The sequence below is a fragment of the Capricornis sumatraensis genome, chromosome 9, assembly GCF_032405125.1.
Source record: "Capricornis sumatraensis isolate serow.1 chromosome 9, serow.2, whole genome shotgun sequence".
Classification (NCBI taxonomy): Eukaryota; Metazoa; Chordata; class Mammalia; order Artiodactyla; family Bovidae; genus Capricornis; species Capricornis sumatraensis.
Genome location: NC_091077.1, coordinates 108,780,699 through 108,804,923, shown reverse-complemented (window position 1 = coordinate 108,804,923; position 24,225 = coordinate 108,780,699). Strand labels below are relative to the sequence as shown.

General features: G+C 43.3%; 1 protein-coding gene across 3 annotated transcripts in view; it reads right to left on the bottom strand.

Moving 5' to 3' along the window:
• Positions 1 to 11,146: 11,146 nt before the first annotated feature.
• SLC25A46 (solute carrier family 25 member 46) overlaps positions 11,147 to 24,225 on the bottom strand; it is a 28,651-nt gene continuing 15,572 nt past the window's right edge. For 2 of the 3 annotated variants that reach the window (XM_068980018.1, XM_068980017.1), the window contains 3 exons: positions 20,147 to 20,203; positions 18,864 to 18,921; positions 11,147 to 15,008 (listed from right to left, as the gene is read on the bottom strand). In XM_068980018.1, coding sequence (XP_068836119.1) covers positions 14,430 to 15,008; positions 18,864 to 18,921; positions 20,147 to 20,203 — 694 coding nt within the window. In that variant the 3' untranslated portion in view covers positions 11,147 to 14,429. The remainder of the gene's footprint in view (positions 15,009 to 18,863; positions 18,922 to 20,146; positions 20,204 to 24,225) is intronic. The other variant, XM_068980019.1, reaches the window with a different exon arrangement.

Sequence of the window (24,225 nt, the reverse complement as noted above, 5' to 3'; positions counted from 1 at the left end):
GCTGGTCTGGTATTCTCATCTCTTTAAGAATTTTCCACAGTTCATTGCGATTCACACAGTCAAAGGCTTTGGTATAGTCAATAAAGCAGAAATAGATGTTTTTCTGGAACTCTCTTGCTTTTTCCATGATCCAGTGGATGTTGGCAGTTTGATCTCTGGTTCCTCTGCCTTTTCAAAATCAAGCTTGAACATATGGAAGTTCACAGTTCATGTACTGTTGCAGCCTGGCTTAGAGAATTTTGAGCATTACTTTGCTAGTGTGTGAGATGAGTGCAATTGTGTGGTAGTTTGAGCATTCTTTTGCATTGCCTTTCTTTGGGATTGGAATGAAAACTGACCTTTTCTAGTCATGTCACCACTACTGAGTTTTCAAAATTTGCTGGTATATTGAGTGTAGCACTTTCACAGCATCATCTTTTAGGATTTGAAATAGCTCAACTAGAATTTCATCACCTCCACTAGCTTTGTTTGTAACGACGCTTTCTAAGGCCCACTTGACTTCACATTCCAGAATGTCTGGCTCTAGGTGAGTGATCATGCCATCGTGATTATCTCAGTCATGAAGATCTTTTTTGTACAGTTCTTCCGTGTATTCTTGCCACCTATTAATATCTTCTGCTTCTGTTAGGTCCATACCATTTCTGTCCTTTATTGTGCCCATCTTTGCATGAAATGTTCCCTTGGTATTTCTTGTTTTCTTGAAGAGATCTCTAGTCTTTCCAGTTCTATTTTTTTTCCTCTATATCTTTGCATTGATCACTAAGGCTGAGGAAAACCACAATCACAGAAAACTAATCAATCTGATCACACGGCCCACAGCCTTGTCTAACTTATTGAAACAGGGCCACCCAAGGCAGATGGGTCATGATGGAGAGTTCTGACAAAATGTAGTCCACTGGAGAAGGGACTTCAGGATTCTTGCCTTGAGAACCCCATGAACAGTATGAAAAGGCAAAATGATAGGATACTGAAAGGGGAACTCCCCAGGTCAGTAGGTGCCCAGTATGCTACTGAAGAAGAATGGAGAAATAACTCCAGAAAGAATGAAGGGATGGAGCCAAAGCAAAAAAAAAAAACAAAAAAACAAAAAACAGGTTGTGGATGTGACTGGTGATAGAAGCAAGGTCCGATGCTGTAAAGAGCAATGTTGCATAGGAACCGGGAATGTTAGGTCCATGAATCAAGGCAAATTGGAAGTGGTCAAACAAGAGATGGCAAAAGTGATCATCGACATTCTAGGACTCAGTGAACTAAAATGGACTGGAATGGGTGAATTTAACTCAGATGACCATTATATCTACTACTGTGGGCAGGAATCCCTCAGAAGAAATGGAGTAGCCATCATGGTCAACCAAAGAGTCTGAAATGCAGTACTTGGATGCAATCTCAAAAATGACAGAATGATCTCTGTTCATTTCCAAGGCAAACCATTCCATATTACAGTAATCCAAGTCTATGCCCAATCAGTAATGCTGAAGAAGCTGAAGCTGAACGGTTCTATGAAGACCTACAAGACCTTTTAGAACTAACACCCAAAAAAGATGTCCTTTTCATTATAGGGGACTGGAATGCAAAAGTAGGAAGTCAAGAAACACCTGGAGTAACAGGCAAATTTGGCCTTGGAATGTGGAATGAAGCAGGGCAAAGACTAATAGAGTTTTGCCAAGACAATGCACTGGTCATAGCAAACACCCTCTTCCAACAACACAAGAGAAGACTCGACACATGGACATCACCAGATGGTTAACACCAAAATCAGATTGATTATATTCTTTGTAGCCAAAGATGGAGAAGCTCTCTACAGTCATCAAAAACAAGACCAGGAGCTGACTGTGGCTCAGATCATGAACTCCTTATTGCCAAATTCAGACTGAAATTGAAGAAAGTAGGGAAAACTGCTAGACCATTCAGGTATGACCTCAATCAAATCCCTTACAATTATTCAATGGAAGTGAGAAATAGATTAAGGGACTAGATCTGATAGAATGCCTGATGAACTATGGACGGAGGTTTGTGACATTGTACAGGAGACAGAGATCAAGACCATCCCCAAGAAAAAGAAATGCAAAAAGGCAAAATGGTTGTCTGAGGAGGCCTTACAAAAAGCTGTGAAAAGAAGAGAAGTGAAAGGCAAAGGAGAAAAGGAATGATATACCCATTTGAATGCAGAGTTCCATAGAATAGCAAAGAGAGATAAGAAAGCCAACCTCAGCGATCAATGCAAAGAAATAGAGGAAAACAACAGAATGGGAAAGACTAGAGATCTCTTCAAGAAGATTCCATGCAAAGATGGGCTCGATAAAGGACAGAAATATTATGGACCTAACAGAACCCGAAAATATTAAGAAGAGGTGCAAGAATGCACAGAAGAACTGTACAGAAAAGATCTTCACAACCCAGATAATCACAATGGTGTGATCACTCACCTAGAGCTGGTCTTTGTGCCAATTCCATACGTTTGGTTATTGCAGCTTTGTAGTATAGCTTGAAACCAGGGCGCCTGATTCCTCCAGCTCTGTTTTTCTTTCTCGAGATTACTTTGGTTATTGAGTATATTTTCCATATAAATTGTAAATTTATGTTCTAATTTTGTGAAAAAGTTATTGGTAATTTGAAGAATTGCAGTGAATCTGTAGATTGCCTTGATACTATGTTCATATTTACTATGTTGATTCTGAGATGTCTGGGTTTCTCTTGCCCACTTTTTAATTCAGTTGTGTATTTTCTTATTATTGACTTTCAAGAGTTCTTTGTATATTTCAAATATAAGTTCTCAATTTGATATATATTTGTAAATATTTCCTCCCAGTCTCTAGTTTATCTTTTATCTTATCTTTTCAAGGTATATATTTCAATAAAAAAGCAAAAATCAGCAGCTTTATCAAAATTTGCCCTCTCTGGCTATACTATCTACATAGATATATGTCCCTGTAAACATTCCAATTTTAATTGGGATTAGATATTTTACAAAGCCATCATGAACAGAGTCTTTTTGTTGTCTTTGGAAAGAGTATAATTTAGCTTGAATCTCATTCAAGAAAATGCTATATCCAAAGTTACTTAACAAAACTTTTGTACTTACCATCTATAATATTGTGATTTATAATAAATATGTGTTTGGTCCTTATCGCTGTTCCTGGCATAGAGTTCCTAAAACCCCTGGAATTTCCTAAGGTATGAGAGCCTTTAAGGTGTCTTGTGCTGTTAATGAGGTGACTTTTGGAGCCTGCCTAAGAATGGGGTCTGGTTGCCACGAGCCCCTGCCATGTGATGGGAGGATTGGAACTTGCAGTCCTGCCCCCTCACCTCTGGGGAGAGGAGATGGGTTAAGAGTTGAATCAGTTGCCAATGGCCAACGATTTAATCAGGCAGGACTCATTTGATATAAATCCTCCATAAAACTCAAAAGGACAGGATTCAGAGAGTGTCCAGGCTGCTGAACACAGAGGTGCTGGGAGAGCAGTGTCCTCAGAGAAAACACAGACGCTCCATGCCCCTTCCACACACCTTGCCCTCTGCACCTTCTCCATCTGCCTGCTTCTGAGCTACATCCTTTTATGGTAAACCAGTGATCCAGGAGGTAAACCAGCTCTCTGTGCTCTTTGAGCTGCTCCAGCAAATTAACCCAACCCAAGGAGGAGGTCACAGGCACCCCACCTGTTGATGATCAGTGCGAAAAGCAGGTACCAACCCTGGCTTTTGGACGGGAGTCTACAGTGTAGGTGTGTATGGTGCAGAGGGTGGGCTTGTGGGGTGTATCCTTGACCTGTGGCATGGGATGCTATTTCCAGGTGAATAGCATCAGAATTGAGTTGAATTCTCCAGTGCTCTGCTGGCGTGCAAGAGTTATTTGTTTGATGTGGTGACCCATGTTGAAAAGGTCTTCCTCTTGATTTACAGCAGGTCAGGAATGATGTCAGTGTTGTGGATTTTTCAGTAGCTATTTTGGCAGACGTTGTAACAGAGAATGGGCCTCCTTTTTTATTCAAGGCTCAATTCTGCCAAGTATCTTTCCCAGGCCACAGATCTTTCTTTTCTGCTTGGCTCAGAAGTACTTCAGCCAGTCCAAAGAAGTATCTGCTCAGTAGCTACAGCAGATCATAGTCTTTTTAAAGAAATAAAATGTACTTGGGCCCTCTGCTTCCATTGTTGGAGGCAGGAATCCTGTGACTAAACCAGTAATCAAAGAAGTTGCTATTTCAAACACATATTTTCCCTGAGCACTGGTGTCAAAGGAGGTCATGGAAAGTTTTCCTCTCTCAACAGTTTAGATCAGGCGAATAAGATTTTACAACAGCCAGAAATGGCCTTTGTTTAGCACATGTTATGTTTCTGCTCACGAACAGTTTCAGTAGATCTTAGGAGAGTTCATGTGGGGTACAGAGATTCTCTAAGCAGTCTTAAAAGTCTAGGTTTGTTCTGAGGCTGTGAGCCATTCATCAAGGTAGACCTGGGCATGGGCCTTAGCCCCAGGGCTGGGTTCCAGGACAGTTGTGGGAGTTCTGAGTTCACTTTCTCGATTTGAGAATTTGATTATCAAAAGGCCTTTTCTACCCTATAAAATTATGATCTTCACAAGCTACGCGCTTGTAGTAGCTTGTGCAGCGGGTATTTTTGAGCACTTCTGTGTGCCGAGAGACATGCTAGGGGCTGGAGCGGGGCGGAGCAGCGACTCTACCTCTTGCCTGAGATGTTTGGGAGGCGAAGAGAGCCAGGGGTCTGTAATGAGCCAGTCAGAGCTTCTGCCACCTCAAGTGCTGGACAGACGTGTGACTTTGGCCAACTTATGGGTATTTTTAAGCTTCAATTTTCTCCTACTGAAAATGATATAATAATATATAGCATATTAACATATTATGAATAGTTATATTGATATAACTGTTATTAATTATATTACCATAATAATGATTTAATAACATAGAAAATAAAATGGGGAGGATAACCCTCATGGGGTCTCAGCAAAGCCTAGATGAGATAACACTTGTAAAGTTTATAAATCAGATTTGTAAAGCATTTAACACAGTGTTTGGTATACATCCAACCCTCAGCAAAAATTAGCCATTATTTCAGTGGAGATTACAGTCTTGTCAAAACCATAATAGACATAGTCATTAAATAACCCATGATACCTGCCAGAGAAAAAGTAAACGTGGTGATGTCTGAGACGCTGGGAAAGATTGAAGGCAAAGGAAGAAGGGGCGCCAAAGGGAGACGATGTCATGGTGAGACGGTGTCCCTGCCTCAGTGGACGTGAATTTGAACAAACTCTGGAAGACCGTGCAGGACAGAGGGTCCTAGTGCGCTACAGTCCATGGGATTGCAAAGAACTTAGCGACTGAACATTTCTGTGAGACTTCAGGAAGGGCAGGATCAGCCTGAGAGAGCCTTGCTGAAAGCCCTTTGTGCGTGACAGTGTCTCATCCTCGCTCCGGTCCTGGGTCAGAGCAGTTACCTGATAAAAACATGCTCGGAGGACTTGCTGCTGCTGCTAAGTCACTTCAGTCATGTCCGACTCTGTGCAACCCCATAGGCGGCAGCCCACCAGGCTCCTCCGTCCCTGAGATTCTCCAGGCAAGAACACTGGATTGGGTTGCCATTTCCTTCTCCAATGCACGAAAGTGCAAAGTGAAGGTGAAGTCACTCAGTCATGTCCGACTCTTCCAACCCATGGGCTACAACCCACCAGGCTCCTCCGTCCATGGGATTTTCCACCCTACTGGAGTGGGGTGCCATTGCCTTCTCTACTCATCGTCTGTAGAATTCTTCAAATGTGAGGCTGTAAGGAAAGCTCGCTACACACATGTGAGATAGTGAAGAAAACTCCAGGGATAGAAAGGAGATTGGAGAGGGGAAACCTTGCAGTATTTCAGGTTATTTACAGACACTGCTTCATTTAGCCTTCAGGGAGGTATGTCTTTCCTCGTTTCACAGGCAAGAAAACTGAGGCTCAGAGAGTGCATTATATACCATGGCACCATAGTTCAAAGCCAGGCTTGGAGCCAGTTTTCCAGGCTCCAAGGCTTTTTCTTCTCGATAGGCTTTAATAATTGATTGACTATGAAATATCTAGGAAGAAGCTAAAGGTTTCAGATTGATTGCATATGACTGGGAAATGTTAACATTATTGAAAACAGAGAGCCAGTTTGCAAAAAAATACTGAATTTAGCTCTCAGTTGATTACATTTGCAGAAACAGGAAATGCAAGTGCCAATATGTATGAAATAGATGTGGGTCTGGAGTTCAGAGAACAAACGAGGGCCACACAGAAACATCGGGAAGTCGGTGGAAACAGTGCTGGTGGATTGTGTGTCCTGGACACAAAAAGGGAAAACCCTGGGACTTCCCTGGAGGTGCAGTGGTTAGGACTCCTTGCTTCCACCGCAGGGGCCCCGGTTTGGTCCCTGGTTGGGGAGCTAAGATCTTGAGGCCAAAAAAGAAGTGATGATAATAATAAAGCCATAGAAAAGGGTCAGAAAAATCCTAAGGACAAGATTAGAAATTGAAATCAGTGAAGAAGACAAAAGTTGGAGCAAAAACAGCTAACAAATGAAATAAGAAATGTCTAAGTAAAAAGAAGCGGGGTCTACCGAGTGCCGTGGAGCTCTAAGAGTCTCAGGTGTTGTCAGCACAGAGGCAGCGAGGAAGGAGCGAGTCAGTGGGGAGTGAAGCTAAGCGGAGGGCGGTGCCAGAGAAGCTGACAAGCCTGGGAGGTGACGAGCCTGGTGATGTGGGCTGCAGCACCGGCTCTGTTTTCCTGTGACCTTAGGAAAATCACCAAACATCTCCAGGACTCGGTTTATAAATTTGTGAAATGAGAGGTCGAGTTGAGATGATTTCCAAAGGTCACGCTCAGTGCTGACATTCTAAGCTAAGAGAAAGTAAGTTTCAAAATATATGGACAAGATTAGGTACCCGAGTTACAACATTCATGAATGCATGCAATGTCTATTGTGCCTACGTAATTCATTATGTCTCTGTGTAGTGGGACTGGGGAGAAAGTACAATCTCTAGTGTAAAATTAGAGAATTTAAGAGAGGTTCACAGGTAACTATAAACTAGAAAGTTCATACCCGATAAGAAAGAATTAAGAGGCTGGCTATGAAAGCTCAGACAGAAAGAAGACAGTTGTTTTCATCCTGGAGAAGGCAGGGGAAAGGTGAGGACAGTGGAAGACCCAGCAAAGAGCTCTCGGGAGCCTTCCATTGTAGGCCCCAGCACAGATTAGATGGAGAATTCTTCAAAGCAAGGCAAACTTTGGTCTGGTGACCAGCCCAGGACTGCTGCTGCTGCTAAGTCGCGTCAGTCGTGTCCGACTCTGTGCGACCCCATAGACGGCAGCCCACTAGGCTCCCCCGTCCCTGGGATTCTCCAGGCAAGAACACTGCAGTGGGGTGCCATTTCCGGGACTGAGTGAGGCATCAATAACATCTGAGCTATGCTGCTTATGCTAGCCTAACGGTCTCAGCTGTTGTTCACTCGCTCAGTCGTGTCCGACTCTTTGAGACCCATGGACTGCGGCACGCCAGGCCTCCCTGTCCATCACCCACTCCTGCAGTTTACTCAAACCCATGTCCATTGAGTCAGTGAGGCCATCCAACCATATCATCCTCTGTTGTCTCCTCCTCTCGCCTTCAATCTTTACCAGCATCAGGGTATTTTCCAATGAGTTAGCTCTTCCCATCAGGTGGCCAAAGTATTGGAGCTTCAGCTTCAGCATCAGTCCCTCCAATGAACACCCAGGACTGATCTCCTTTAGAATGGACTGGTTGGATCTCCTTGCAGTGCAAGGGACTCTCAAGAGTCTTCTCCAACACCACAGTTCAAAAGCATCAATTCTTTGGCACTCAGCTTTCTTTATAGTCCAATTCTCACATCCATACATGCCTACTGGATAAAACATAGCCTTGACTAGATGGACCTTTGTTGGCAAAGTAATATCTCTGTTTTTAATATGCTGTCGAGGTTTTTCATAGATTTTCTTTCAAGGAACAAAATCTTTGAATTTCATGGATTTAGCCACTGTCTACAGTAATTTTGGAGCCCCAAAAATAAAGTCTGTTACTGTTTCCATTGTTTCCCCATCTTATTTCCCATGAAATGATGGGACCAGATGCCATGATCTTAGTTTTCTGAATGTTGAGCATTAAGCCAGCTTTTCCACTCTCCTCTTCCACTTTCATCACTTTCACTTTCATTTCTTTTGTTCTTCTTCACTTTCTGCCATAAGGGTGATGTCACCTGCATATCTGAGGTTATTGATATTTCTCCTGGCAATCTTGATTCCAGCTTGTATTTCTTCCAGTTCAGTGTTTCTCATGATGTACTCTGCATAAAAGTTAAATAAGCAGGGTGACAATATACAGCCTTGATGGACTCCTTTCCCAATTTTGAATCAGTCTGTTGTCCCATGTCCAGTTCCAACTGTAGGTTCTTGACCTGCATACAGGTTTCTCAGGAGGCAGGTAGGTGGTCTTGTATTCCCATCTCTTTAAGAATTTTCCACAGTTTGTTGTGATCTACAGTCAAAGGCCTTAGCGTAGTCAATGAAGCAGATGTTTTTCTGGAACTCTCTTGCTTTTTCCATGATCCAGCGAATGTTGGCAATTTGATCTCTGGTTCCTCTGCCTTTTCTAAACCAGCTTGAACATCTGGAAGTTCTCGGTTCACGTATTGCTGAAGCCTGGCTTGGAGAACTTTGAGCATTACTTTACTAGTGTGTGAGATGAGTGCAATTGTGCAGTAGTTTGAACATTCTTTGGCATTGCCATTCTTTGGGGTTGAAATGAAAACTGACCTTTTCCAGTCCTGTGGCCACTGCTGCTGCTGCTGCTAAATCGCTTCAGTAGTGTTCGACTCTGTGCGACCCCATAGACAGCAGCCCACCAGGCTCCTCCATCCCTGGGATTCTCCAGGCAAGAACATTGGAGTGGGTTGCCATTTCCTTCTCCAGTGCATGAAAGTGAAAATTGAAAGGGAAGCCACTCAGTTGTGTCTGAGTTTTCCTAATTTGCTGACATATTGAATGCAGCACTTTCCCAGCATCAGCTTTGAAGATTTGAAACAGCTCAACTGGAATTCCATCACCTCCACTAGTTTTGTTCATAGTGATGGTTCCTAAGGCCCACTTGACTTCACGTTCCAGGATGTCTGGCTCTAGGTGAGTGATCACACCATCATGGTTATCTGGGTTGTGAAGATCTTTTTTGAACAGTTCTTCTGTGTATTCTTGCCACCTTTTCTTAATATCTTCTGCTTCTGTTAGGTCCTTACTGTTTCTGTCCTTTTTTGTGCCCATCTTTGCGTGAAATCTCTAATTTTCTTGAAAAGATCTCTAGTCTTTCCCATTCTGTTGTTTCCCTCTATTTCTCTGCATTGATCGCTGAGGAAGGCTTTCTTCTCTCTCCTTGCTATTCTTTGGAACTCTGCATTCACATGGGTGTATCTTTCCTTTTCTCCTTTGCCTTTCACTTCTCTTCAATTCACAGCTATTTGTAAGTCCTCCTTAGACACCCATATTGCCTTTTTGCATTTCTTTTTCTTGGATGGTCTTGGTCCCTGCCTCCTGTACGATGTCATGAACCTCCGTCCATAGTTCTTCAGGCACTCTATCAGATCTAGTCCCTTGAATCTATTTGTCACTTCCACTATATAATCCTAAGGGATTTGATTTAGGTCAGACCTGAAGGGCCTAGTGGTTTTCCCCACTTTCTTCAATTTAAGACTGAAGTTTGCTGTAAGGAAATGATCTTAGGCAAAGCTTAAAACTGCCAGCTTCAGTTCCTTCATTTATAAAGTGCAGATATTACCCGTAACTACTTCACTCATAAGGTTACTATAGGGAATATATAAGATGATGCATTTGAGTTCTTAATGATCAGGCTGTGATACTGAGTGCTCAGTAAATGTTAGCCATTACTCTTTTCCTAAAGGGCAGATATTATTAGACCGTCTACTCCTGCCTAACTCTGAGAGGGCCTGTTATGGTAGGACACTGAACTAGACCATCAGACCTAAGTTTGATTTCTGGCTTTGTATTTAGTTTGTTTCTTAATATGGTGGGTTGCTTCTGTATTGGGGTAACCCTTTAATCCTTAGCCCAGGCTCTTTACAATTTTGCCTCATCTTTCACTTCCTGCTTGTTCTGAGTTTTTAGATCATCCAGGAGTGAAATCTAAGGGTCTTCTCAGTGTTTTTCTGAGCATGTGTCCTTTCCTGGGCATGTAAGTGGCTTTCTAAATTCCCTCGTGTACATAACCACTTGCAAATGCCCAAACTTTGCAAAGAAACCATCTCCCTGACTGTTCCTCTGTGTCTTAGCAGGATTTCTCACGTTTCAGTGAATTCTTAGCTCTTGGTAGCTGCTGGTTTTTCTGATTATTTTAGTATTTTCAAGCAATGCCCACCACCTGTATCTATTTCCTCCCTAAACAGCACGACTCAGAAAATTGCCTGAGGATAGCTCTAAGGATGAAATATGGGTCTCTGTTAGAACCAAAGACCATACATAGGCAATTTTATGTAAGAAGTATATTTGTTTTACACACATCATAGACATCAGAATGATTTTTTAAATAAAGGGCACAAATGCTTCACTTTACAGATCCTCTTGATCTTCGTTTGCACCTACAGAAGTGTAACTCCTTTCACCGCTGACTGCAGGTGTAGCACAGCCTTCCCTTCTAGGCCTTTGGCTGGTCTCATGACTCAATTGACAAGTGTTCATATGTGCAGGAGCCCCATACAATGAGCCTTAAAGGAGGGAACCAGAGTCAAAAGCTTTTAAAATTTTTAGACGAAACAACTTATGAATAATTGGCAGGCAGAGCCGTCTGTGGCAGGGGTGGTGAACGATGAAGTGACAGGTTCATTCATACAGCTTCCTCACCCCTAGGCCGGGTAACTTTCTCATGAGCAACTTGCTTTCAGCGGAACAAGGAAGGCTCTGAGTATCCTTTTGCACTAGCTGTCCCTCAAGTACCTTTAATTCAAAATAACATGCCAGCATCACATATTTTTGGGGGACATATTCTGAACCTCCTCACCACCGGACTTAGTAGTTTTCTAGCATGAGTAAGAGAAAATTGGTATTTTATTTCAATGTTTTATTTAACCTTTTCATATTACACAATTTGCTGAAAATATTTAAAATACCAGTGAGACAAAAACAACTTTAAAAAAGAAAAAAACACACAGACCAAATACCTCTTCTAGCTGAGGTATACTGCGTAAGATTCATTGTCAAATCACAAGTTTTTGTTACTCAATTATACAACTTGGAAGCATCAGTCACTCAAAAGAAAGGCATTACATATCCAGTTTACATGAGAGAGGGAAAAGGAGAGAAATGTGCAACTACTGAAGGAGAGAAACCAGAAATGCCGAAGTTAAGTATCACTGAAATTCTAGTGCAATGTGAGTTGTTGCCAGTGGGATTTTATTTCCATATATATTATTGAAAATAACGAATTCAAACCTATCTTTCCAAGAGCTGGCAGATTGCTCATTTTTTCCCCATAAGATCTGGAAAGCAAACTAAGGGCAAATGTCCTCCACAATGTCAGTTGAAAAAACAAATATCCAAGCAGTGTGTTGCTTCCTGAGCAGATGTATGAATAACATGGAAAGACTGAAGTATCTGTACCCAGTCAGTTAAGCGGATGTTTTATGTGGTTTTAACAAGCCCAGTGCTGAAAAGACAGCTGTGAACAGGCAAGCATACCTTGCAAAAATGAGCAAGACCTCTTGCCTCTCAGTTTTATTTCTGAAAATACTATCAAACCCCACAGTCCATAGTCATTTTGGAATTAGTTTGTTTTGACTCATAACATCTAGTGCTGGAGTTTAAAGACTTACATTTACACCTAGAGATTATTTCACAAGAAACCATAAAGAGTCCCTCAAAGGAAAGAGATTTAGAAACAGATTTAGTAAACTGGTTCATAAGCTCACTTAACACAGTTAAGTAATATTAACCAGATGTTTGTTTTTAATTCCATGGCTTTCAGACTTTCCGACTTAAGAAACCCAACAACGTAAGGCAAGTGTATCACGCTTCAGCTCCACAGCGAAACCTAGCTTATGTAAGGGGACCATTGGGACTGTGAAATATTTTTAATAGAATATTACTCATGATACTATTAATCACACTGAATTAAAAATGTTATCCTAAGGTGTTATCATATTAAGAACTATAGCCTATGGGTATTTGACTTTGGCACCTAAAGAAACAAAGCAATTTTTAAAAAGGAAAGAGCATGTCTAATGTTTATTTCGCTTATTCCTTTATAAATTCAGGTAAACATATTTGACCAACATTTAAGTGCTTCAATTTTAAAGATTTCTTTTTATATTTCAACTAATTTGGAATGGTAATAAAAAATTTTAAAAAGTATTTTACTTGCCACATTTCAACTTTAGTTTTAATATTAAGTCGTACTCTTTCTCCAAAGAAAAAATAAGACCAACCTACTTGTGTGTGGTTCAGCCTATCAGTCTTATAATGATTCCATAATGAGACAGTACTATATAACTGAATCATGATAACATCCGTAAAATAATCTTGAACTATCTAGTTTTTAGGTAGATAAAGGGTCCTAGATTTTCACTAGTAGATACTTGATTCCATTCAGATTCTTTTCTGTAAATTTTCTAAAACCTATAATTTTCAGAAGTTTACTCTTTTCTGAAACCATCTTTGATTATAATAAAAATGAAAGGTTTTTAGAAGTTGGACATATTATAAACATCTAAAAATTTACTTAGTAATTCAACGGCAATGAAAACAATTTATATGCTGCAAATTAGACAAACCATTATCTGAAAGTGCATAACTTATGTTTAATTTTATGTCCCCCCTCTTGGTGGAACAGGAAAACGGAAAACCTGTGTGCTTTAGTCATCAAAAAAAAACACAAAACACATTCACATGGTAGTTGAGAGAGCTGCCACATATATACTGTTTGATACTTTTTGGATATCATCTTTTGGTTTCAACATTATTAATCACAAAATGTAACCATTTCACTGACATTCCATAAGTAAAATAGATCTCAGTTGGTATGCATTCTAGGTTGGACAACATCAGTGCAGTCACCACACTCCCGCTTGCTAAATGGATCAATCAAATGCACAGTATTTTACTATACAAAGAGCCTTACCCACCAAATTCAATTTAGGGACAGAATTTTTTTTATTAAACTGATTACCAACATTTTTGCTTATTATCTGTTGAAATTCTTTTCCTCACCCATAAGAAGCAAGGAAAAACTTCCTTTAAAGTTTCTCTTTTTCATCAGTATTCATCCAAACAAGTTTCAATAAAGGGTGATAAATCTGCATTTCCCTTTATGTATATCTAGTTTGGAGAATACAACTATGAACAAAAACTAGAAGAAAATAAAAATTAAACCCATTATTTAATGATGACTCTATGAAAGGCATGAGGCACAAATTCTCGGGTAAATTTTAATCGTGACTTCTCTAAGACAGGTCATTCAGAAATGAAAGGCAAGTGACATTCTCTTTAGTACACAATTTGTATATGTGGAAATAGGAATCGTCATGATTATTTTCTGTTTCTGTCAATAACAGTGGCTCTAAAAACAATCTGATGATTCATAAAACTCGGTAAGCAAGTCTAACTTTATAAACGTGTGACAGATTGTAAGGAGATGGCACTGAAGCGGTGGGTTTGACATGGACAAGCATGCTGTCTGCCTTTAATCTTCTGGGTACCTTGGCTTTTAACGCTTTGTCCTGATGTTCAAGCAGAAAGCACCTAACTTCATTTTTACAGTGAGCTGATCTAAGAGTGGAAAACATGTAGGGATGAAGGGATTCCAAGTTACGTGCATGCATACAAATGGCGTCATAATAGTAAATGAACGGCCATTGACGTTCTACAGGGGACAGTGCGATTTAACTCTCAGCTTCTGTTTACAGACTGCCAAATCTAATCCTTCTTGTCTTTATCACTGACAACATAATTTGCTTAAAGGTAAACTATGACCTCCTGCTACTATACGCTGTGTTAAGAATAACATACCAATATCAATCCAGAAGGTGAAATAAACGTGTAATAAATATTAAAGTCAGATGAAATAAATTCAGCTCTGAAATTTGGTTTTCAGTTTGCTGACAAATATTTGCTTCTTCCCAAGATTCCTTTTAGTTCGGCATTAGTGCTATCCTAGCTAGAATTTAATTCATACAAGTGTTTTCACTGAGTTTTCAAATTTGGAATACTCTGAATCCAAAATATGTATCTATGCCTTTTTTAAAAAGTGGAGAGTCAATATAATCATCGTGGGCTGTACCTGCCAGTTTCAGCTCTTATCCATTTTGAACCCCCCGTTTTTCACTTTTGTCCTTCATAATTTCATAATAAAGTTTCCAGAGGACGTGTTTCAGACTAACCAGGGCTCCAAGTCTCAAGCACTATTCTGAAGAAGCGTGGAGTAAATGATCTTGGTAATCTGCAACACGGCCGCGTGCAGCGTGTACTGGACGACCACGGCACCGAACCCTTTGTAGAAGCCGAGCGCGCCCTCCTCCTGCCGTATGGTGCTGACGCAGTCTCTCATGCCCTCGTACTGCGTGTTAATCGGAAGCACCTCGTAGCCCAGGTCTGTGTTGTCGATGATCGTGCGTGTTCCCTGCACGTGCAGGCGGTGCAGAACCGTCTCCAGCGGGTAGAGCGTGACATCAGAGCAGAGGCTGGCCACGAAGTTGGCGATGAGCTCTGGAAAGTAGGCATCCAGCATGCTCTGCACCGGGCTGGCGCTCTCGGCAAGGTGACTGTCGTAGGCCTTTCTCTTCAGGATGAGCAGGACGACCTTCTGGACGACCGAGCTGATGACGTAATGGAGAACCCCATGCAGCACCGTGGGGAAGACCAAGGACAGGAGCGGCAGCAGGCGCTTGCTGTGAGGCACGCCCAGGCCGATCGCTCTGCCAATTCCCTCCTTCACACACTCCAGAATCCCCGCACCGTCTCGGATTATCTCACTCTGCGATGAAAAGGGGGAAAAGAGTAAAAGTCATCATCTGCTTCTTCCACCACAGAGGAGGATTCTTTTTAGGTCCCTTTAAATCCCTTTCAAATCAGTGTTCTGACTAAAGGGGAGAAGCATCAAGGGTTTGCAAATGTCAAATGTTATCTAGGCATTGGATTTTTTTTTCAAATAAAATTTCACAGAACAGCAGTGAAGTTGGGAGCTATTCCAACTGGGGAAGGGAGATGGGGAAGAGACGTGGCAGGGGACACACCAGGTGTCCCAGCCTCAAGAAGCTCCCCAGGACTCATCCTGAAAAGGATCAACTACCCTACAGGAGGAGGCACAGGGCTTGGATGGGAAGCGTGGCTTTACCCCTGGCTCCAGGGTGGACTTGCTGGTTCTGTGATCATGGGCACCTGTGACTTGACTTCTCCCAGAAGCTTACTCTTCTACAAAAGTGGGATTATGCACAGAGCTGCTGGAAGCATTAAATGCAAGAAGGCCTGGTGCACTGAGAGCCTCAGGAGATGTGAAGTCACTCTCGTCGGCAGCGTCACTACTGTCTGTAATCATGGGGCACATGTAAGAAGCTGTGATACTGGTTACAGAGGAGCAGACAGGCAGAAGAGGACTCTTCAGGTGGCCCGGTGGTGAAGAACCCACCTGCCAACGCAGGAGACGAGCGTGCAGTCCTTGCATCTGGAAGATCCCCTGGAGAAGGGAATGGCAGCCCGCTCCAGTATCCTTGCCTGAGAATGCCATGGACAGAGGAGCCTGGCGGGCTACCGTCCACGGGCTGCAGGAGAGTTGGACACTTATCAACTAAGCAACAACAACGAGGCCAATCTGGCCGCAGCAGGGACGGAAGAGAAGAGCAACAAGTGACTCAAAAAGGCGTTCTGGGGCCACACCATGCCACCGTGCAGACTCTGGTCTTCAGTCAGGTGGGGAGTGACGGGCTGGTCTGAAGCATAAGGCGGAAAGATGTGATCTGTGTTGCAGAGGCTGGCGTGCAGAGGAGCGTGAGAGCAGAGGCTGGGAAGCCAGCTAAGGACGCGATGGTGGACCGGAACAGCACGCAGCAAAGCAAACGAAATGCTTCACCTGGGCGTTCATCATAAAATGACAGCAAGCAGGAATTCCTGGTGGGAGGGATGTGGGTTATGGAAAGAGAAGACACGGATGAGCTCAGAGTTGCCGGCCAGAGGCGCTGGAGGGACAGCAGTCCTCTCGCGGAGTTGGGCGGCACTGCCGGGCAGCGACCGGGGGAGAGATCCAGAGTTCAGAGATGGGGAGTCTAGGGTGTGAGCTCCAGCTACAGTTTGCAGTCCAGACCACAAGGAAAAGGTCGGAGCCGGACACATAGATGTGCGAGTTTTCAGTCAAGCTAAACCATGAGACTCACATGAGCCCACCTAACCTCGGGCATTTCCCTGCCTCTGTTTCCCTTCCCACTCCAGCCTATTGTAACACAGTAGCCAAAGAGAGCCTATTCAGGACCTAAGTCAGATCATGTCATCCTGCTCAAGCCCACCACCAACTTCCCGTCTCCCTCAAAGCAAAGCCAAACTATCACAGCGATCTTCAGCGTCCTGTGTGCCCTTTCGCCCTTTTCCATCTCAGACCTCATCTCCTCCTGTTCTCCCGTCCTGAGTCAGCGTCAGCCGTACCGGCCTCCTCTTTGCTTTGCAAACACACGTCGGATGCAAGCCTCTCGCGGGGTCTTGGCACCTGCGCTCCCTCTGCTTAGAATGCTGTGTTCCCAGATACCCATGTAGTTCTCATGTTCACACCTTTACTCAAAGGACTTTTGCTTCTGAGTGAGAACTTTTCGGAACTTAAAAAAATAGTGATCACTTCTCTCTACCCATTACACCTCTTAATTTCCTTGTTTTATTTTTATTCTCTTTGGCAGTTAGTACCATGAAGTATCCTTTTATTTATCTTGTTTACTCTGCTGAGAAGTCTGAAATTCACCTCAGAGAATATGAGTCAACATGGATCCTTACTCAGCAAAAGGATGTGAGCATTGCAACTTAAGAACACTAACCTTGCATAAGCATGCAGAATGGCCTTTAAATCCGGGAAACAGAACAAGGGGTCTTAGTAAAAGACAACAGATCACTAGGGAGTTGATATTTAAGAGCTTCAGGAAGTGTTCTTTAGGAGATCTACGCATAAATGTGCGATTTTCAAGGCAAAGACCGTTCTCAAAGAGATCTGAGCTCCCCAGACAGGCAAAACCCCCTCTATGAAGTAGGAAGAAACCAGCTATGTGACATGAAGAGCTGGGAATGGGGGCCTATTGATAGGAAGGAGCAGACCATCTCAGATTCTCCCTGAAGTCAGAACTGACGACAGGATGACTGTTAGCTATGAAGGATGAAGGAAATACGAAAGGCAAGAGTTCCCTGATTTTTAAACTCGCAGAGATGGAAGAGTTGGAAGGAGTCACTGGGGTGCAGGAGTCCCCCGGACAGTGACTGCGGTACAGAGCAGTGAGGGGCGGCCTGCGCCCTGGAGCACCGAGGAGATGCGGTCAGGACGCCGCTGAAGGCAGCGAGGGCGCTCGACAGAGGAGAGCTCTGGGAGGGGACGAGAGCGCCAGGAGGTCAGGCAGGAGGGAGCCCCGGCAGGAGAGACATCGGCGACGCTGGGCTAAAGAGTCAGAAGCGACAGCTCGTGGGCCAGGGGTGCTGCACAAAAAATTCCTCTAACCTTCGTAATTCAGTTAATGAAAGACTCTCCCCATTTTATGGATGAGAAAAACAAGGTTTAGAAAGGCTAAGACATCAGCTCTCAGTCACACACCTCATTTAAGGAGAGAAACGCTTGTGACATGGGGCTGTCTGAAGCTAGCCCTCGTTTTCCCCGATATATCACCCTGTTTGTTTTTCCTTCATTATCTTCCCGCTGTTGTTGCCCTTATCTTTGAAATGATGTCATCTTTACTGATAACTCTTTAAAACTGCAGCCCATACGAAGGTTATATCATTTTCACACTGTCAAGTGCAAGGGGACAGGAAACACCTGGGTAGCAAGACATTAATATGTCGAATAATAATTCTACAAATACATACAGCATCAACGATGTGGCCAGAAAAGCACCTGAGTGGAAAGAGAGCAATCTGAGGAGGCCACACTGATCCAGCGAGGCTTTTACAGAGAGAAAACTCATACACGCCCAAGAGAGGAGTACGCTAGAGCGGCCGCCCGCGGAGACAGCAGCCGGCGGAGGCTGGGGCGCGGCGGGAGGCGGACGGCTGACGGTGCGGAGGGTCAAGGGGGCTCCTCCCAGGGCAGGAGCGGGCAGGAGCGAGGGCCTGAATCCCACGTAGCTGCAGCGCCACCACGCGGTCAGAAACAGTGACACAACGTAAAACGTGGGCAGGCGACTGCTGAGCTGCTGCGCAACTAGCATCAGAGGCCCCTCAGAACGAGCGTCTAAGCCAGCGGGGAGCTCCTCTCCTCACTGCTTCATGTTCAAGCAGCCATTTATCACCGGACAGGCCGTAACCACTCGAGTCAGACAGAAGCGTCTTAAAAAGTTGGGGGGGACCCTACAGACGTTTTTCTATTCAGAGCCAGTCACAGGCTGGGTTCTGAGACATCTGAATGGAGAGTGCAGCTGCCTATCGTAAGGGATAAAAAGAATTCACACCAGAGGCGTGAAGTAAATTTGCAAAGAAAACGGACACACTGGCAATGTACCTAGTACATAATCTCTGATATATGTATGGTATCTGTGAAAAAGTTTTTTTAGAAGGATATTGTCTTAAATTTTCATTACACTGTCAGACATACACAATATACTGAATATTCCAAAAGACATTTTTAATGGAAAAATGACAATAAAAAATAGCTCACCTGTACTGTTTCAATTAGACTTGCTGAATAAAAAGGCATTGCCACTATATAAGTTAGGCTGTAGAAATTAAAACAAACTTATCAGTACACTGAAACAAGAAGCTTACACTACATTTTTTAATACCTACTTTAATGTATCAGCATAATCTATATTCAAGCTTGAATTACAGCTTCAAGGTTTTCAACTATTAATACTCATAGCCTAAAGATAACTTCAGAGACCTCTAACATAAGATGCTTTACTCAACAATTAGAGACGAAAAACTATGCATTAAAATAACACAGGGACAGCCTGTAAAGAAAGTAACTTATTTTGGACCAGTAAAACGTACGCTTGTTTATGATTCACTGTTTGGACATCTACCTGCACACAGCTAACGTAGTCTATGAATCGGATACTTCAAATTTAGGATGAGGGATCCATTCCACTGGTTGCCTTTTTAGTGACATCTAAACAAGGCTACTGTCCTGCTATGGTCCTATCTATTATCATTATTCATTCCCAGATTTCCCACCCAGCAGAGCTAAGCCAGTCTTCCATGGTGAGTGAAGTCCCCTTTTATTATTAAAAAACAATATTGTACAGCTTTGCAAAGTTGCTTCCTATTGCCACTGTTGAGACATACAACTTTGCAAGCCTGCAAAATATAGTCACTTAAAATAATATCAAGGTGGGACTTACCTAACCCCATGGGCCAGGTCCTGGCAAGTAGTGGTTTTCAAGGTGAATGGAAGATCACTAAGTAATAATGTGCTGGAATGTCCCACAGAGGGAGCCAGCAAGCTGGGGGGTTTCCAATTCACAATCTTCAAGAAAAATTAAAAAGTGAAGAGTAAAATTCTAATCTATAAAAATGGTCAGTGTTGTAATGTCGCTAAGTGCCTTTAGGACTACATTTTAATGACACTAAGGTTTTGAGTTTGCTCATCACCATACAAATAAATTTGTATGTCTGCTTACCAATAAAATAATGATAATAATTATAAGAATAATAATTTTCCTGGCAATTCAGGTTTAACAAGTTGACAATCCCTGCTAACTTCCTAAGAACACAAAGAAAAATTAAGTTGTGATTTCAGCCTTCCACATAAGAAAGATTTGAAAGATAACCTATGTTTCAGGATTTTATTCCTAAACTGTGTTAATTTTCTTACTAGGTTTTAGTCCCACAAATATTTCTTTTGCTCTTATTTTCCTTAACTTTTATTTAATAAGTTTTTTTAAGTTCTAACACTATAAAAACTGGTTAAATTTCAATACAAATGCTGCTTTTGATACTTACGATTTCAATAGAAGGTGTTCTCCTATTTGTTTAGGATTCCATTTATGTGAAATCTCCCTAAAAAATAGATAAACAAAAGCCATGCTATTTAAAACATCCTGAATTAGCCCAAGTTTAATTTTTTTTAATCTGTAGGAGAAATATATTCTAATGGTGAATAATTTTCTTTCTGGAACCTGTCAATCGCAGTGGATTGAAAAGAGAAAAAACACAGGCGGTCTTTCTGTCTGCACTGAACAAGGAGGAAGCGGTGTAACTGATGATAGAAATGGACACGGGGGAGCTCCCTGGTGGCCCAGGTTAGGACTCCATGCTTTCACTGCTGAGGGCCTGGGTTCCATCCCTGGCTTGGGAACTGAGATTCCAGAAGCCATGCAGTGTGGCCACACACACAAGAAAAATGGCAGGCAGGAAAAGTGGACGGCGAAGGGAAAAGCGGACAGGAAAACAGAATAAAGGAAGAAAAACTTATTAACTGTAGTGCTGAATGACACAGACGTTTGTGTAGCACCTAGTTTTCAAAGTGCCTCTACTTATTAAGATGGCATTACTTTTGTGATTTTTTTTATTATATTCTATTATCTTTTTAAGCTCCTGCTATATGCCAGACATTGTGCAAAGCGCTTCGCATAAATTATTTCTAACCCTCACAATGAACCTATAAGCCTCATTTCATAGATGAGGAAACAGGCTCAGTGATGGTTCGTAAGTTACCCAAAGCCACGCCACTAGTCAGTGGTGGAGCTGGGTCTAAACCCTGGTCCACGTGACTTGAAGTCCATACTATCTGCCTGTACTGCCTCTCATCTCACTTGATACAAGGACTCCTGTGAGATGAACAGATACTGCCTTGTGTATGTTACTGCCTTGTAACACCTACAATAAGGTATTGCCTTTTACTTCTGAGAGACAGAAAGGTCAAAAAGATCACAGGGATATGTTCAAAGGAGACGGACAGAATACCAGGTCTGGGACCAAGGTCTAGGACTGTGTGCTTCCTGCGATTTAGGTTTCTTTTGGAAACCCGAAAAGAGAAGAGAGGCAAGCTGAATGAAGAACAAAAAGGGAGAAACTTACATCAAGAGAAAAGTCAACAATGAGAAAATACGGAGAGTAAGGGGGAAATCAAAAAAGGAGGCAGAAAAACATGAAAAGGCAGAAAGGACGGGAGGGAGGAAGGCGGAGTGACAGAAGAGGGAAGCGCAGAACCGAGTGGAGACTGGCTGCGGCAGGCCGGCGGCGCCACAGGCGCACACACCGTGCCCTGAGCGGGGCAGGAGCCCGAGAGCAACAGCCTCTGTTGAGACGAGGGAATACGATGTCAGAAGACAGAGGGAAGGGCAAGGAAACCACTAATAACACACGTGCTCTAAACACAGAGTCAGGACACTTACGGCATGTGTGACACGAGTGTTCCTACATTTTTCTAGAGACTGAAAGGTCTGCAGAGAAACTTTCCCAAAACAACCATCTCTGATTTAAAAGACTTTAGAGAATGTTCTGGGTCACATTCTGATGAAATTATTAACAGAATACTACACTAGCTCTGAACAATTGTAGAAAAATAGCTGGAATGACATTTAATGATAACAACAAAAATTGTAAAACAGACTAGGCTACTTACCTGACAGTGACTTGATGATTATAAAGCAAAATGCGCTAAAAGGTTTGTAGGTCGATTACTCTTGCGTGTGTGCCAACTTGCTTCAGTCGTGTCCGACTCTGCGACCCTGTGGACTGCAGCGTGTCACGCTCCTGTCCATGGGACTCTCCAGACAAGAATGCTGGAATGGGCTGCCATGCCCTCCTCCAGGGCGTCTTCCCGACCCAGGGATCAAACCCACATCCCCTGCATCCTGCACTGGCAGGTGGATTCGTTACCACTTATGGCGCCTGGGAAGCCCTCTATTCTCTTATATGGCCTCAGACAGGGTTACCACTGGTTATGATGATGTCAGTTTTGAGCATTTCATTAACATTATGGATACATGGGTCTGTAACCTGCCTTTCTGTAAGGACTGGGACACCTGTGCTTTGAGTACTAATTGTTGTTCAGTCACTAAGTCTTGTCTGACTCTTTGTGACCCATGGAGTGCGGCATCCCAGGCTTCCCTGTCCTTCACCATCTCCTGGAGTTTGCTCAGACTCACTGAATACTAATTACTGCTGCCAATTCTTAAGATCATTAGGATTAAGGTAAAAAGAGAAGAGAAATTTAAAACCAAGTATTAAAAAAATGAGACACTCTTCCTGGTATCTGGCATCTATTCCTTTGTAAAATGTGTAAAACTTACTGGTACAGCTCTAGAAATTTAAACCAGCACACTTAAATGCTTCACGAAAGAGGGCAGTCTGAAACTCTACTTCTGATTAAGCCTTTCTATATTTCACCGCCATACCAGAATACATAGCTATTTTTAATTCGCTATCTTCACATGCAAACACTGCCCTTCAAATGAGCCACGAAATTAAAGAGAGGTGACTTGCTTTTTCTCAGGCATTCTATTTGATAGACACACACTCCCAGGCACAATCAATATTTAAAGCAACCGAAGTTTGACATAGCGCTGCATTTGTGCAGCCTTTACCTTTTGTCACAACAATCTGTTTACTTATTTAATGGCTGTGCCGGGTCTTGGCTGCGGTGCTGCCTTTTCTCTAGTTGTGGCGCACATGCTTCTGATTGCAGCAGCTTTCCTCACAGTAGAGCGCAGGCTCTGGGGCACCGGCTCGGCAGGCGCGGCCCGCCGGCTCAGCTGCTGCATGGCACGTGGGATCTTCTTCCCAGGCTAGCGATCGAACCTGCATCTCCCGCACCGGCAGCGGATTCTTTACCACTGAGCCCCCAGGGAAGCCCCCAGCCTTCACTTTCAATTGCTTCTTATTCTCCCATGATCAAAGAGCTACCTCTTTAAAAAAACCATCTAACCCAAGCCCCTAATCTTCTAGCTTCTTCTCTCCTTCTCCCCTCTTCCCAGCTGACTGTCTCAACTTGCGGTTCCCATGCCCTAACTTCCCGCTCGTCACGAAGCCCATTCCAAATTGGCTTCTGCCCTACTACTCGACAAGAACAGCCCCTGCCACGGCCTCCGCGGCCTCCACCCACGCCACTACACCACACGGGCGTTTTCGCGGCTGTGCCTGAACTCTCGGCAGCCGCTCGCGCACGCCCTCCCTCCCCCATACTCCACTAGCCCAGACGCTTCTGGCTTTTCTCCCTTCCTCTGGTCTCTGCTGTGGACGCCTGTGCAGGGGCACTGTTCTGGGCTCAGTGACTTACGCTGGAGCTCCTAAAGGCGGAAGCCCTCTTCTTTTCTCCCTTTATATGTTACACCCCTTCCCGAGGCAACCTCATCCGACAGGCCACTTCAGAACCTCCCAGATCTGCTGTCTTCAGTTTAGACTTCTCTCTGCGTCAGAATAAACTTCTCCAAAATCAAACTTATGATTTTTCTTTCTTAGACTCTTTCAGTGTTCCCTAAGGGAGAACTGTTAATCAGAAAGGAAATCTACTGAACTGGAGAACGATTCCATCGTATTTAAAATGGAATGTGTTCAACGTCAGTGAATCCAGAGGAGTCATTGGGAGAAACAGACAGCAGAAGAAGAAAACAGTAAAATCTACAACTGCACGCGTGAGATGAGTCAAACTAAGGTGGAGTCGGCCAAGGGATTCCTGAGGGACCCAGCTGCCTTGGGTGGGGTGCTGCTCATGTTAATGATCTGAGAAACGCCACAGGAAAGGAAAGGCCACTTCAGGGCAGAGCAACATGAAGTCTGACTGACTCTGCCTCAGGGAAGGTTTGGCGAAGGACTGGGATGGATCTGGGCAATAGACAAAGAAAGATCACAGATGATGACCCAGGGTTATAGTCATTTTTCTAATCACACTAGGACCACAGCCTTGTCTAACTCAATGAAACCAAGCCATGCCTGCGGGGCAACCCAAAATGGGTGGGTCATGGTGGAGAGGTCTGACAGAATGTGGTCCACTGGAGAAGGGAATGGCAAGCCACTTCAGTATTCTTCCCTTGAGAACCCCATGAACAGTAGGAAAAGGCAAAATGATAGGATACCAA